The sequence below is a fragment of the Sciurus carolinensis genome, chromosome 19, assembly GCF_902686445.1.
Source record: "Sciurus carolinensis chromosome 19, mSciCar1.2, whole genome shotgun sequence".
In the NCBI taxonomy this organism is placed as follows: Eukaryota; Metazoa; Chordata; class Mammalia; order Rodentia; family Sciuridae; genus Sciurus; species Sciurus carolinensis.
Genome location: NC_062231.1, coordinates 23,074,726 through 23,089,902, shown reverse-complemented (window position 1 = coordinate 23,089,902; position 15,177 = coordinate 23,074,726). Strand labels below are relative to the sequence as shown.

General features: G+C 40.7%; 1 protein-coding gene across 2 annotated transcripts in view; it reads left to right on the top strand.

Moving 5' to 3' along the window:
* Positions 1 to 15,177, top strand: part of Cntn6 (contactin 6) — a 176,791-nt gene that overhangs the window by 135,653 nt on the left and 25,961 nt on the right. For both annotated transcript variants that reach the window (XM_047534747.1, XM_047534746.1), the window contains 4 exons: positions 10,076 to 10,251; positions 10,603 to 10,720; positions 11,356 to 11,514; positions 11,677 to 11,826. In XM_047534747.1, coding sequence (XP_047390703.1) covers positions 10,076 to 10,251; positions 10,603 to 10,720; positions 11,356 to 11,514; positions 11,677 to 11,826 — 603 coding nt within the window. The remainder of the gene's footprint in view (positions 1 to 10,075; positions 10,252 to 10,602; positions 10,721 to 11,355; positions 11,515 to 11,676; positions 11,827 to 15,177) is intronic.

The following is a 15,177-nucleotide window of genomic DNA, read 5'->3' as shown; positions in this document are numbered from 1 at the left end:
TTTCTCCTCTGAGTGTTTTGTGGAATGAATACCTGAATTTGAATCTCTTGGCGAATTCCCAATACCATCACCCGGTATGTTCTATCTCTAGACCTACTCATCTTCTATAACTGTAACTTGTCCTTTGACCCTTGCCTCCCATTCCCCCACCTCCCTATTCTTGGGAATCAGCCAATTACTGTCTATTTCTGTGGACTTGATTTTTTTTTTATATCACATCTAAGTCAGTCCATGCATCATTTTTCTTTTTAAGTCTGTCTTATTTTACATCATTTTCATCTGGGTTTATCTATTTTGTCCCAAAGAATGGTACCTCCTTTTTGAAGGCTGAATAATATTTCATAGTGTATATGTCACACATTTAATTCATCCATTCATGAATGATGGACACTTAGGTTGCTTCTACATCTTGGCTATTGTGAACACGGCTACAGGGAATGTGGGAGGGTAGGTAATCTTCTACACACTGACTTCACTTCTTTTGGGTATATACCTACAACCAGGATTGCTGGATCATACGGAAATTCTATTTTTTATTCCTAAACCACCATATTACTTTCCATAATGATGATACCAACTAATATTCCCACCAACAGTGTACAAGGGTTCCCTTTTCTCCACAGCCTTGCCAACACTTATCTCTTGTCTTTTTGATAATAGCCATGCTGACAGGCATGAGGTTTGGATTTACAACCCCCTGGTGATTGGTAATGTTCAGTGTTGGGGTCACTGTTTTGTTCTGTATGTGCAGTGCTGGGAATCGAACCCAGGGCTTCTTGCATGCCAGGCGAGTGCTAGGCCACTCAACCACATCCCCAGCCCTTAACTGGTGATGTCGATCATCTTTACATAGACCTCTTGGTCTTCCTCTTTCAAAATCTGTAGTGAAACAGATGCTACCTCAGTTCTTAGAGTTAGAGGGAATACCACCCTGACGTAAGGCATATAGATAGGAGAAATAAATAGCCATGGGAAAGGTTGGCATATCACTGTGCTCACGTGTACTGCAATTGGAGATTCTCAGGAATGAGGCAGAGGACCAGAATCCTAAAGTATTTATTTACCGCCCTCACCAGTTAGTGAGAGAAAATATCAGAGAATTTTGTCACCCATTTGAAGTGCTATTTATATCCTAGTTTACTTGTTATTGGTCTCTTAGTAACATTTCCTATGACGTCATAGATTAACAGAGGCAGACCCCCACGTTTGTAAAGAAGAGGGGTTTGGTTCTTGGTCACGTGCATCTGTCCATCCTTTGAGAGCAGTGGACGACTTCTGACTCACTCTAACAGTTGTCATTTTGGAAATGGATGCTAAAAGATGATAATTCACAGATGAAGATTTCAGTCGAGTTGAAGGTACAGAAGGAAAACCAAACAAAGTGATGAGAAGAATATTATTTTGTACCTGGTCAGATGAGACCAGATGTGCTTTCAATCGCTATTTCCAAAAATGCACTTTGGAGTTGTGCGATATAAAGTTCCCTTGGCCACTAATAGGAGCGATTCCGTTTGTGTTTAAAGAAATTGTGCTAAAAATGATTCTGACATAAGTTTTGATGTGATTAGTTTTCATGTCTGGTGGAGTGATCATAATTAAAGGTACATTCTGGAAACATCATCAGTGATTACGACAGTGTGAATTTGAATAAAGCTATTCATCAAAGGCATCATATATTCTATTAAACTTGTCCCTATAGTACTCAAAAATAGGAGGGCTTTATCAAGCTATGATAATATGACTTGTCATCGAAAATGGCAAATGTTAAAATTCTGTGATTTTTGGATCTCTTTATCATTTGCTGCTGTTCCTTTTTATTTTATTTTTTTTTTCCTGAGACAGGTCTCGCTGTGGTGCCCAGGAGGCTGACCTTAAATCACGATCCTCCTACCTCGGCCTCCTGAGTAGTTGGAGTTAGAGGCTTGCACCACCGTGTGTGGCTAATGACCTCTTTCTGAATGTCATTTATGTTTACAGTAATCTTCAAACAGTGGTCGGTCCTCATCACTGTAGAAACTGAGGAGAAAATATTCCTCCGTGTTCTGCAGATAAATATTCATTCCATCCGTCATTTCATTACTCTTTTATTATTAATGAAAATTTAAAAACACACACAAAGGCAAAGAATGTAAGACAAGGATCTCTCATTACTCACCAGCCCCTGTTGATAACAAAGAACTCATATCTAATGTCTGTATTAGATATAACTCATCACTAACCTCTTATCTAATCTGTAACCCTACCTCCTTCCCCCACACCTATCCCATTTGCAAGACAATCCTGTATTTCAGAAAGTATTTTTCAAAGATTAGGTGATCTGGATATAAGAAAAGCAGTTTTATTATTTTAAAAATCTATCAATTACTCCTAAAGTATTTAAAGTTTAAATTTCCATGTGCTTCATAAATATGAATATATATGTGTGTATGTGTATGTTTATGTGTGTGTGTATGTAAAATAGTCTCACATATGTAAGTACCTTTATGTCATCCTCTTCAACCATGAAAGCCACATTTCTGAACCTTGATTCTTAGAAACTCTTATATCCCAAGGTGTATTCAGAGGTGTTCTATGAACTGGGTGTGGTGGCGAAACATCAGTCAATCCCAAGTCTGAGGCAGGAGGATTACAAGTTGTAGGCCAGCCTAGGTCTCTTAATGAGATACTAACTGAAAATAAAAATAAAAAGTAATGGAGTTACAACTCAGGGACAGAGTGCTTGTCTAGCATACATAAGACCCTGGATTCTATCCCCAATACCTGGAAACAAAAAAAGTCTTATATGGATTAAAAATATTCCATATTCTACCGGGTGCAAGAAACCTAGAATTGAGATATTTCTTTAATCCTGGGATTCTTAGGGTTTTCTATATGCTAAAACATTCTATGAAACTCTAAAAAAAAAGATGACTATGCAGAAGTCCAACTTTAAGTCCAACTTTATTTTTGAAACATCACAAACCGAATGTTGGCCTGGCTATGAACTTTTTGTAGGCCCCACAGCTTTCGAGACTTTCTGACAATATATTTCATTAGCGCTTGGATTCCCTTCCAGAAAAATTTCAGGTTCACATTTCAAAACTTAATGGGATATTTCTCAAAAGATACTCCTTGGAGTAACTACATCAAATCAGCTGGAGAAGCCTGTTAAAGTCCATATGCTGGCCGTCTCTCCGCAGGTCAGTGGAATCTGCAGTTCTGGTTGGAGCCAAGGACTTTGCATTTTTAAATAACTTCTATAGGCAATTCTTAGGCACACTGGAATTTTCAGACCACTGGACCCAATTTTCTACCTAAGGAATATAAAATGGCATGAAAGGAAAAGGAGGAAGTACCCCCTCTTTTTCTTTGGAGAGAAACAGTCTCTAGGACTCTGAACATTTCACAAGTGAGAGTTCTGCAGAGCTGATTTCGCTTCTGCTTCATTTGCGGTGACTCGGGCCCTCACCATCTCACTTACCCATAAACACGGAGAAGTGTTTCGGGGTTAATAAGCCTCAAGTTCCTTCCCAGGGTCCACTGGAATAATCCACTCCTGGGCAAAGAGAAGGGATGTACGTACAGCCACGTGCCCCACTCTGTGGTCTGAGTGGTTTGAAGACATCTCTCAGATGCTGGGGAGTCCTGAGAATTTAAGGTGTCTGCCCCAGGTGAGTTCCTGGGTAGAGCAAAGCCCTTGCTCTTTCCCCGAAGGAGCCTCCAAGGCACGGTATGTCTTTGCAGCTCAAGCACCACTCTCCCCGTCTCCAAAACTGTGGCTAAGGCCCTTTGGGCATTTCCTTCCAGGTCTGAGCTGGGGCTGTGCAGGGCTGCAGAAGTGAACTTTGCAGATGGGCCAGCGGGGGGCTTCACCTCCACAGCCCTGGGGCAGGTCTGCTTGGGGTTTGGGAAGAGGAACAGCCATAAAGAACATCCTCGGGCAAGCACTGCTTGACCCGCCAAGGAAGCCCACGGAGGAACGTCGCTCAAATAACCACACATTCCTTTCCTGTGCGTCACATCCGACTGCCCAGAACTAGTTTTTTTGCAGGTATTTACCATTTTCCACAGCGCAGATCCTGGGTGGTCATTATTCCACCGCTCTGCTGCTTATTTCTAATACTCCTCGTATCTTAGGAAAGAGATGACATATCTTTGTGGAAAAAAAAATGTAATTGACAAATAATTGTATATGTTTACAAACTACAATGTGATATTTTGATAACACGTTTTCATTGTGGAATGATTAAAGCTAATTAACATATCCATCGCATAGCATACTTATTATTGTTTTGTAATGAAAACATCGAAAAATCTACTCATTTAGCAATTTTGAAATACACCCCACATTACTATGAACTGTTGTCGCCCTGCTGTGCCATAGATGTCTGAAACTTATTCCTCCTGTCTAACTGAAACTTTTTACTCCGTGAGCAAAGTCTGCCCATTCCCCACCCCTCCCGCCCTCCAACCTTTACCTCCCCGGGTTCTCTTTGATTTCTTCTTCTATGTCAGAGAATATTTCTTTTTTGTACCAGGGATTGAACCCAGGGGCGCTCAAACACTGAGCCACACCCCCAACCCTTTTTATTATTTTTCTTTTGAGGCAGAGTCTCCCTAAGTGAGTTAGAGCCTCATTAAGTTGCTGAGGCTGGCATTGAACTTGTGATCCTCCCGCCTCAGCCTCCCCAGCTGCTGGGATTCCAGGCGTGAGTCGCTGTGCCTGGCAAGAGACTCTTTCTTATCACGCCATCCAGAGTTGATGAACGGGTAACCCACTCTTCCAGGGGACCTTGCTCAGGAATGCCCCAGGCTTATTTTAAGACTCTGCCTTGAAATTCTTAGTCATTTTTGTCTGTGAGCCTGCTTTGAAGTAGTTCAGTGGGACACACATGAAGGGGTGTCAGTGTGAGCGCGGGGTTACAGCTGGGCAGCAGCAACCCATGCAGACCCCAACTCCAGCCAGGTCTGAGGACCCCCAGGCAGCGTGCATGCAAATCGTGGGCGCACTGTTCAGGAGTGCGCATGCGTGGAAGGTGCAGTCAGCGCGCTGCAGCGAGAAGGGCGTAGGCACATCAGAACCTGAGCCAGGAGGGGTGGAGGTGATGGGGCAGCAGGGACAGGAGTGGATGTCAGCAAACGCTGCCGGGAAGAAGGGACCCAGTCCACCAACTCCAGAGTCCAGGGTGGGAGGAGGCCAGCCTGCCCCAGCCCGAGCTGACCCTGTGACATTGGCAAAAAGGTTGACACTCGGTCTAAGAACCAGGACACCAACTGTCGTGGTCAAGCAATACGCTTAGTTAGTAAATTATCACAAACTATTTCTTTCTGCTGGGATATGGACATTAGGATAAAAAGCATATTTCAGAGTTATTCAAATTCTTTAAAGAGTTCGAAACCTGTGGTTTAGAGCATTTCTGCAACATTGCAAAGCTAATATCCACAGGCTTAGGAATAAAAATTTAATTGGAAGATGATTCCGTTTAAGGACAAAACCCTATTTTTATATGCAGCTCCAGGGAAACCAGTTATTAATGAGTTTTTCCTTATAATTGAAGATACCACAATGGAATGAATAACAGGCATTGTGAATTATACCCAAATCATGAAGTCACTTGCAGTTTCTTATACAAACTCCCCAAGTTACAGTGCAAGCCATAAAAAAATTAGTTTTTTTTTATATATATGGACATCAAAAATCAAATTCAGACTTACAACAAAATGGATTTTACAGTGTCAGAAAAAGGGTTAACTCTCTTTTAGAAACTTTGTTCCAAGCTAGGTGTGGTAGCTCAGGCCTGAAATCCCAGCAACTTGGGATGCTGAGACAGAAGTATCACAAGTTCAAAGTCAGCCTCAGCAACTTAATCCCTAAGCAATTTATCCAGACCCTGTCTCAAAATAGAAAATAAAGGAACCGGGAATGTGACTCAGTGGTTAAGCGCCCCCTGGGTTCAATCCCTGGTACCCCACCTCAAAAAAATATCGGTTCCATGAGAACAATCAGCTCTAGATATTTTAAAAATTTATATTTTAAAGTAATTATTTCGTAAACTTATAGTAACAGCTGGGTGTGGTGACACAAGACTGTAATCCCAGCAACCCAGGAGGCTGAACTAGGAGGATCTCAAGTTTGAGGCCAGCCTCAGCAAGTTAGCGAGGCCCTAAGCAACTTAACAAAACCTAGACTCAGAATAAAAAATAAAAAGGGCTGTGGATGTGGCTCAGTGGTTAAGGTTTTCAATCTCCAGTATCAAAAGAAAAAAATTTTAAAAAGCAATTTATATTAATATTGCAGTCTAAAAGAAACTCTCAGTGGTTCCCAAAACGTATATTGGCAAAAAGATCCTTTGCAAAAGAAAAACTTATCAAAAATCCTGACATTACGATTGCCAGGAGTCACTTACCCTTTCATCAACTAAAAATGAAGTTGCTGAAATTATAAATTTTGATATTCTGAAAGTGAATTTTCAGATCAAGCGAGACCACCTTATCATCACTTAAAGTACAACTTCAATAAAGTATTTATTATATATTGCATTAAATAAAATGACACCAACAGTATATATTTTGTGATTTGGAAATTTATGTGTACTCATGCATCACGACCACGCTCATTATATTTGATAAGTAGCAAGCTATTTAAAGTGCCTGGTATTTAATACCTTTAATAGCATTCTTTTCCTGTTTGTTTGAACAAGGTACCTTATGTTTTCATTTTGCACTGGGACCCAGAAATGAGGTAGCTGGCTTTGATCAGCTCTAAAGCTCAGGCTGCCCTTCAGCTTGACTTGCCACGTCGATTCCGTATTGCTCCCGTGGCTGTCCACTATGCTTCTTCCCCACCCATATCTTTTATAAATGATCTTTCCTGCCCAGGGAATATCTTCCCTCTTTCTAACCATTACCTTCCCCTAGCTAACTCCTCCTTGCCTTTCCTTCTCAGTTAAAATAACTCTTTCCCAGTGATCAATAATTAATTATTTCCCAATGACGGAGAATTACAAGCTAAGTTTTGAATAGAATCATTTTTTCCTACTGTGTGGTGCTGACCACAGTCAGAACTTCCTACACATGGACAGGATGTGATTAAAGCCAACCTCTCTCCCTGACTGAAGTCCCAGTGAAGGAAGATACCACCTCATTTTTATTTCTTTCTGTCTTTTTGCATTTCTTTTACCTTTGTGTTGCCAATAATTAGCAGAAGACAGGACATGAGGTACATTCTTAATACATAGTAGCTATCAGTGAACTAAGAAGTGAAAATGGACCCATTATAAATTATAATGCTAGAGTGTTTTATTCTTGAATTTTTTGTCATTATTATCTTACTACCCATGCACTATGGTTATAAGGCATACTTCATCTAATGTTGCCACTGTGTTGGTATCATAGTTGGAAGGAATATCTCTCATTTTTAATATTTGACAATTATATTACTATATGATCAAAAATGTTTAATCACATCTCATTAGGCAAAATACTTCCAATAAGTATAAATAAGATATTAGTTATTTTTGATAAAGGCCCTGCAAGAGGGGAAATTTTTCCTTATTTCTCAAAAATTTTCTTTAAATGTTAGGTCTCGTTTACCCTGATTTGGGGGGAGAGATGTGGAGGAGGCTTGGAATTGAGAATGAACATAGTACACATCTCGAAACCCCTCCCTAGAGATGATTAGAAGAAAAAGTGCATGAATCTAATAATCTATAAGTGAACTAAGGGAAAATAACTAAAAGAAGGGGAGCTGTTTCTTAGAAATGAAAACTCGAAGACATATCAAATTCACATTGAGAACTTTCTGCATTATGTTCTGAAATAGAATATATGCTTTCCTTTCCCATGACTCCTTTGTCAATATATCCCTTAAAACCCAAAATTATTATTTTCCGCTTTCCACCTTTAACTCTTTACTAAGAACACTACTGAAATTTTTAAGCATTTGAATAGTAATGCGACACTCTATTGTAAAATACGGTGATGTTCTGTCTTTGTTTTCTGTTGCTATAACTAAAGAACTGAGGCTGGGTATTTTATAAAGAAAGGAAGCCTGTTTCTTATAGTTCTGGAGATATAGAAGTACAATGTCAAAGAACAGCATCTGGGGAAGGTCTTCTTGCAGGTGGAGACTCTGTAGAGTCCAGAAGTTGCATAGGGCATCACATGGTGAGAGGGGCACATACATGAGACATGTAACATATAAAGACATATAAACATGTAACTAGATTGTCAGTGTTGGTTTGGTGTCTTGAGCAGAATGAAAGTCAGAAGGGATTGAAACTCTGATTCCATCACTTAAAGGTCTAACCATTTAGTGTGACTCAGAGAAAGAATTCTCTACGGCCGCCATTTTGGAACTTCTTCATGTATAACATTTTCCCATGACAATTGGCCTTACACCTTCATTCTTTCATGTAGATCCCATAAAGCACATTTAATGGGGGTAAAATGGTTCACTTCAAAATCAAGATGTATATCCAGTTCTCCCTTAGGGATGGATACTCAGCTGCCATTTTAGTTCATTCTCAATATTCTCTGATTGCGGCTATTTCTTTCATCATAAAAACATAGCCAAGAATTAGTATTGTTTTGTCAGCTTTTCATTGTTGTGACCAAAAACCTGAAAGGAACAAGACTCATTTTGGACCAGAAGCCTCAGTCCATAGACCGTGGATTCTGTTGCTCTGGGTCCAAGGTGGGGCCGAACATCATGGCGGAAGGTCACAGCAGAGGATAGCAGTTCAGGACATGGCAACCAGAAGGGCAGAGCTCTGCTCACCAGGGACGAAACATAAACCCCAAAGACATTCCCTCGGTGACACACATCCTCTAGCCACGCCTGACCTACCTACAGTTACCCCTGAGTTCATCGGTATCAGTGGGTTAAACCATTCATGATTACATCTCTCATAATCTCATCATCTCACCTCTGAAATGTTCTTTCATTGTCTCCCACATAAACTTTGGGGGGACACCTCATATCTAAACCATAGCAATTATCATTGTGGGTTTTTCTTCTTTTTTTAAATGTTTATGCATTCTTTCTAGTTACAAGTGACCACAGACTCTCTTTTGACATATTATACGTACATGGGATTGTATGTGGTGTGGAGTTACACTGGTCGGGTATTCCTGTATGATCAGAGGAAAGTCATGCCGATTCATCCCACTGTCTTTCCTATGCCCACCCTTCTCCCTTCCCTTCCTTCCCCTTTGTCTGCTCTGTTCTTCCCTCCCCCTCCTCCCTTATTGTGAGACACATCCGCCTATCAGAGGGAACATTCAGCCTTCGGCTGTGTGGGATTGGTTTATTTCATTGTGAGTTTCTTTTGATCCAAAAAAAAAAAAAAAAATACAGGACTCTTCAGGGCCAGAACTCTCTCAGAAGTGTCCTTGGACATGTTTGTCAGTGAAGTGCCACTTAGGACGTGTGTGACACAGTTGACATCGAGACTGCTCTCTCTAGAGGAAAAGTTTCTATGATGGGTGCAAAATTCCAATATTCCAAAGACCAGATTAAAGAAGGCAAATCTTTTTTTCATTTGCATGTTTCATTTAAAGAGAAAATTATTATCAGAAGCATGTCAGAATCAATATGTTGCTTTCCTACTTTTAAATAAAAGTATGTGATTATAAAACTACAGGAGCTCTGGTGGGTATAACTTTAGGGACACAGTTCGGTCGGGTTGGAAGGTCACAGACTCTGATTCAGAATTCTAGCCACTCTGTGAATTGCAATGTTATGTTATGGCTGAAATTTTAGAAGAAAAATTTAAAAGACTCTATACAGGTGGAATGCTGGCTTTTGAAGGTCTGTGGTTTCTATAAACTCTTTCCATATGAGGTACGAATAAAATGGTGTCTTTAATTAGAAGTCATAGCTACATAAATACAGAATATTCTAAAAAAAAATACTGAACATGGTCGAACTTTAGGTCGCCAAAAATTCAAAAATGTATGTGTCTTGCCGGGCCCCGTGACACTTGCCTGCAATTACAGCAGCTTTGGAGGCTGAGGCAGGAGGATCGCAAGTTCAAAGCCAGCCTCAGCAACTTAGCGTTTGATTGGCTTTTCTTGATTTTTTTTTTCTCAACAGAGAGGACGGTCATTACTGTCCCCCCTTCCACAATGGATGTCACAGTTGGCGAGAGTATTGTCCTGCCCTGCCAGGTGTCCCATGACCCCTCTATGGACGTTGTATTTGTGTGGTCTTTCAATGGCGACGTCATAGACTTAAAGAAAGGAGTGACCCATTTTGAGCGGATCGGAGGAGTGAGTATCTGCAGTCGCTAAGTGCTTAATAAGAGGAACCCAAACCCTCCCACGCATCCCGTCTCTCATAATCCTTCTCCCCATATTATCTGCCTGGATATTTGCTGTGTATCAAGCTGCATCTGCTTTTGTTTTGTTGTATTTTGTTTTATGTGTCTCATAGACATACTTGTTTTCTAGATGCAATTATAATAAAGGGGATAATAAAAAGGCATCAAAGATAGAAACTCCAATAATCCTAATGTTTTCAAATTTCAGAACAGTCTTATATTTAATATTTATCCAGCTCTATAAAAACACAAGACCTGCTGTGCATGATTATGCCCTCCATTTTTCTCTTTCTGTCTGCAGGAATCTGTTGGGGATTTGATGATACGGAACATCCAATTGAGTCATTCGGGAAAATACCTGTGCACGGTACAGACTACCCTGGAACGTCTGTCTGCTGTGGCTGACGTCATTGTTCGAGGTAAGCCTATACCCGGGGGGAAATGGTCACACTCCTTTCTCACGAGCACAGATGTGGACATCGCCACGGTCAATCTTTGAAGCACCACATCACGACGAAATAGTGAGACACGATCTTGTAGACTTTTTCTTTTCTAAATTCCAAGACTCCAGGGTACTCTGGGTACGGACAATACATTGATCGACTTTTGTCTGTTTTTGGTGAATGATTAGCCTTGACCAAGGGTGTGATCCCTACCATCACAAGGCATAGACTTGCCTTCTGTATAAGAAACCGTTCTTGTCTGAGCAGAGCAAGGCCACCTACGTCTGAACTTGTCCATTCTAGTTGACTTTCCTTGCATTCCTCTTTAAGAATTTAAGAGAGCCGTTCAGTTTTTGCTTTCCATCAGATGGTATACAATCTCCCTGTGACTAGCATTTTCTAAGTTCCAAAGGGAACGTTTCCACATTAATGCTTTACTATGTAAGCTGAATTCATAGGCTAATAGGACGTAACCTCTAATTATGTGCTACACACGCACATTATGGCCCATATTTTATTTTCTAAGCATAACCGGTAGAAACAGACCCTCCTTGTAAATGGATGCATTTAGAAAATCTCCAGTGCGGTCATGATAAGATGTCTTTCTCAAGGTCCTCCAGGTCCGCCAGAGGATGTAAGAGTGGAACACGTTTCCAGTACCACCTTCCAGCTGAGCTGGAGACCAGGCCCGGATAATAACAGTCCCATTCAAATATTTACTATTCAGACGCGGACCCCTTTTTCTGTGGGTTGGCAAGCAGTTGCTACAGGTACGTGTGGCACAGGTATTTCTAGCTTCCAACGAGAAAAACACTTCTCGATTTGTTAAATGTGATTTTATAGTTTTTTCATTTTTTTTAATAATAATCTCTCACGATCCTTTGTTTTTGACTAGTGCCAATCCGTGGTCTTAAGTGTCCCTTTCTTTGTAGTCCCCGAAATTCTCAATGGCCAGACATACAATGCGACCGTGGTTGGCCTGAGTCCTTGGGTGGAATATGAATTTCGGGTGGTTGCTGGGAACAGCATCGGAATCGGAGAACCGAGTAAACCATCGGAGTTGCTAAGAACGAAAGCGTCAGGTAAGGAATCAAAGTTTCTGAAAAGAGTGGAAAATTCCTGACAGTTCTGATAGGGGAAAAAATTAAGTGTTATTTTTATGGGTCTTGTGGTACATACTGAGCCCGAGACTCTCGTTTTTAGTTTTTTATCTGTACCAGGCAAGGTGTTCATCCTTGAATATTGGGTCACATGAAAGATGGTCACCCTTTAGCAGGAAAATCAGAATAAGAGTGTCTCAGAAGCTCCCTGTGCATCTTATCTATTTTCTAGCCAAAATCCAATAGAGAAACTGCAGATTGGTGGATGCAAATGAGTTACTGCTTCTTTCATTAAGATGTTGTAGCCAAGAATTAATCGAGTCTCTGGCACAGGTTGCTATACGTTTTCTTTCTCAACTCTGGTCCACTTGCAGCTACATTGAACCAGAGGATAAATTCCTCCCCATGCAAATGAGGTGGGTCCTCAGCTGATTTAACAGGAGCTCTAATTGAGCACCAGCTGGATCACTGGACAGCAGAACACAAGTGGAACCAGCCTTGGAATCAGGTCTTCTTGAGCCATTTTTTTTTTTCAATGAATCCTCTTTGTTCTGCTCAAACTTCTGTGTCCAGTTGATAGCAGATCAGCTTGTTCTGTGTAGTTCATAAAGTTGACGCCCTTCTTCTGTCATATAAATGAAGGATCACATTGTTGCAGCTGGCTTAGCTGAACACACACCAGCTAATTCCAGAAGGCATGTGCAATTATCAGATGTCAGTAACTCAGTTTTAAAACTGAAGATAGCATTGTGTGTGTGTGTGTGTGTGTGTGTGTGTGTGTGTGTGTTGCCAGGGATCAAACCGAGCGCCTCACACGTGCTAGGCAAGCACTTGATCAACTGAGCTCCCTCGCCAGGTCTAGCATCCTATCTCCATCAGAGGATTGGCTCTAGAAAAAAATATAGTCCACAGCAATAGCATCTAACTAAATCGTATAGCAAGTGCAGAGCTGAGAAGACGTTCCTCCATTTCACAGCGCAGGAAATGAAGGACCAGGGTGTTAGCTGGGTTTTTTTTTTTTTTTTAATAGGTTCAGGATTTGAATGAACAAATGTGAACCCAGCATTATTCCAATTAACAGTGAGCCTCAACTCAGAGGTTAGCCAGAGAAAGGGTGTAAATATAGAAATTTCCAGTCCTGCCATCAGAATCTCTAGGTGTGGACCATGAGTCTGGATATCAGCTCTGGTTTCTGGTGGTTGCTTACAGCTGCTTTTTTTATTTTTATTTTTATCCTGGTAGCTTTGGCAAGGTCGACCCACATTGAGGAGTTTTTAGGGTAAAGTTTGTGCTGACAGGGAACCCCTCCTTCCCAGTGAGCTGTGCTAGTCGTACGGATCCCCCCAAGTTTATAAGTCATACTGAAGTCTCCCCTACCCTCCCTCCCACTCTCTCAACACACCAACTTCTTCTCCCTATGGTTCCAGCCTTAATTATAGTTAATTTGAAAACTGAATAAAGAATGGAACTTCAGGTTTCTCAGAAGACTGAAAACTTTGTAGAGAGTGACCCCAAGTCTGTTTTCCAACCATTTTCTGTACACAACTCAACTCTGCAAAGACCATGAAATAATGTCCCTGTAACCTGCCAAACACTCTAAACCCAGAAACCATGCAGAATATACATTGATTCATGGATATTTTGACCAAAGGTATTAGAAGACTTAGAAAATTAGATCTGGGTTCAAGTGATTGTTGTTTTTCTAATATTATTGTCAGTGCATTGGAGCTGTACAGAATCATGGGGTTCATTTCCATACATCTATACATGCATATGAGCATAGTTTGCTCCAATTCAGTCCCAAGTACTTTTCCTTTCTCTCTCTTTTCCACCCTCCTCCTGATCCCTTCTCGGACTCAGTTATTCTTCCTTCTATCAGTTAATTTATTTATTTTATTTTATTATTATTATTTTTTGCAGTGCTGGGGATTGAACTCAGGGCCTTGTGCTTGCGAGGCAAGCACTCTACCAACTGAGCTATCTCCCCAGCCCACTTAATTTCTTTTTAATGGGTACACTATAGTCATACATAAAATTGGAACAAATTGAGATCTGTTTACACATGCACATAGCATCGCTGGGCCAACTTCATCCCCAGGTCTTCTGCTGTTCCCCGTCCCTCTTTTTCTTTAATGAGAATTATGAGATTCCCCGTCCACTGTACTGATTTCCCATTTTAAGCAAGATCCCCTTTTTTGATTCCTTTTTTTTTTTTTTCTTACTTCTGCAGATGAGAGAAAACATTTGTAGGTCCAAGTGATCTTTTTAATAAAATTATACGGAGACAAAATCCAGGGTAAATTTGAATATGAAAATGTATGTCGGACAGGTGGCTGTTTTGAAAAAGAACAGATTAGCGTCTGGCTATGTTGTGGACAGAGTTCAGCAGGTGTATGAAAGGCGAGTAAATAAAACACTAGATCTTCTTAGATGGTCTGTGCATGGGGGGAAAGTTTCCATGAGCAGAGAGGCCTGGTGTATTTTAACCCCCCTGCCCTATGCAGATTCTTCTAGCCTCACCCCTCCATGTTGGTCAAAATGGCCAGACGTAGCTTCACAGAGTTCATGCACAGCATAACCGGCAAATTTGACAGTATACCCAGCAGCTTTACCATTATCAAAGGTACGGGATACCTTTGTCATTTTGTCAAGAAAAAATAGTGCCTTCTTACCAGTTCCACAGGTATAAAGCCTCATCTGATCCCGCACTGCCTTACACAGACACCTTTGCGATTGTCAATTTTGCAATGTGCCTTGAACTATTATTTATTACACTCGTCCTCGGAAGGGTATAGCTGAAGGGCACTTTTTTGTGTGATTCATCAGAATTATTGGTTTCTGAGTATTCCACAGGGCTACCGGGACTCTTCCTACAGTCACCTTCTTTACAAGAGAAATCTCTCCTTTAAGAGCGACATGTCCCTCCTGTTCTTTCCTGAGCATTGTGAGATTCAAACACAGGAGTCTAAAATGAAAATCAATTCATTTATTATTTTTAAGAATTTTATTTTAAGTGTTACGATATCCTGATGGCTGATAAGGAGGGGAGAAAAAATATTTCAGTTTGTTTATTGACAAAAATAATGAATTAATATACCGCCTCAGTAACTTGTTTACAGCACAACTATATAATTAGGTACTAAATCAGCGGTATCTCTGATACCATCTGAATGGAACATCATTTTGCCAATTAGGAGATGATGCATAATAATGTCAAATGCGCGATGTTACTCGATTTTTAATTAATTTTGGAGCCAGGGTGCTCATGTATCAAACACAACTGTGTCCTCTCTCTTAGAAATTTGGATATGTGTAAACATAATTTATGTTCAT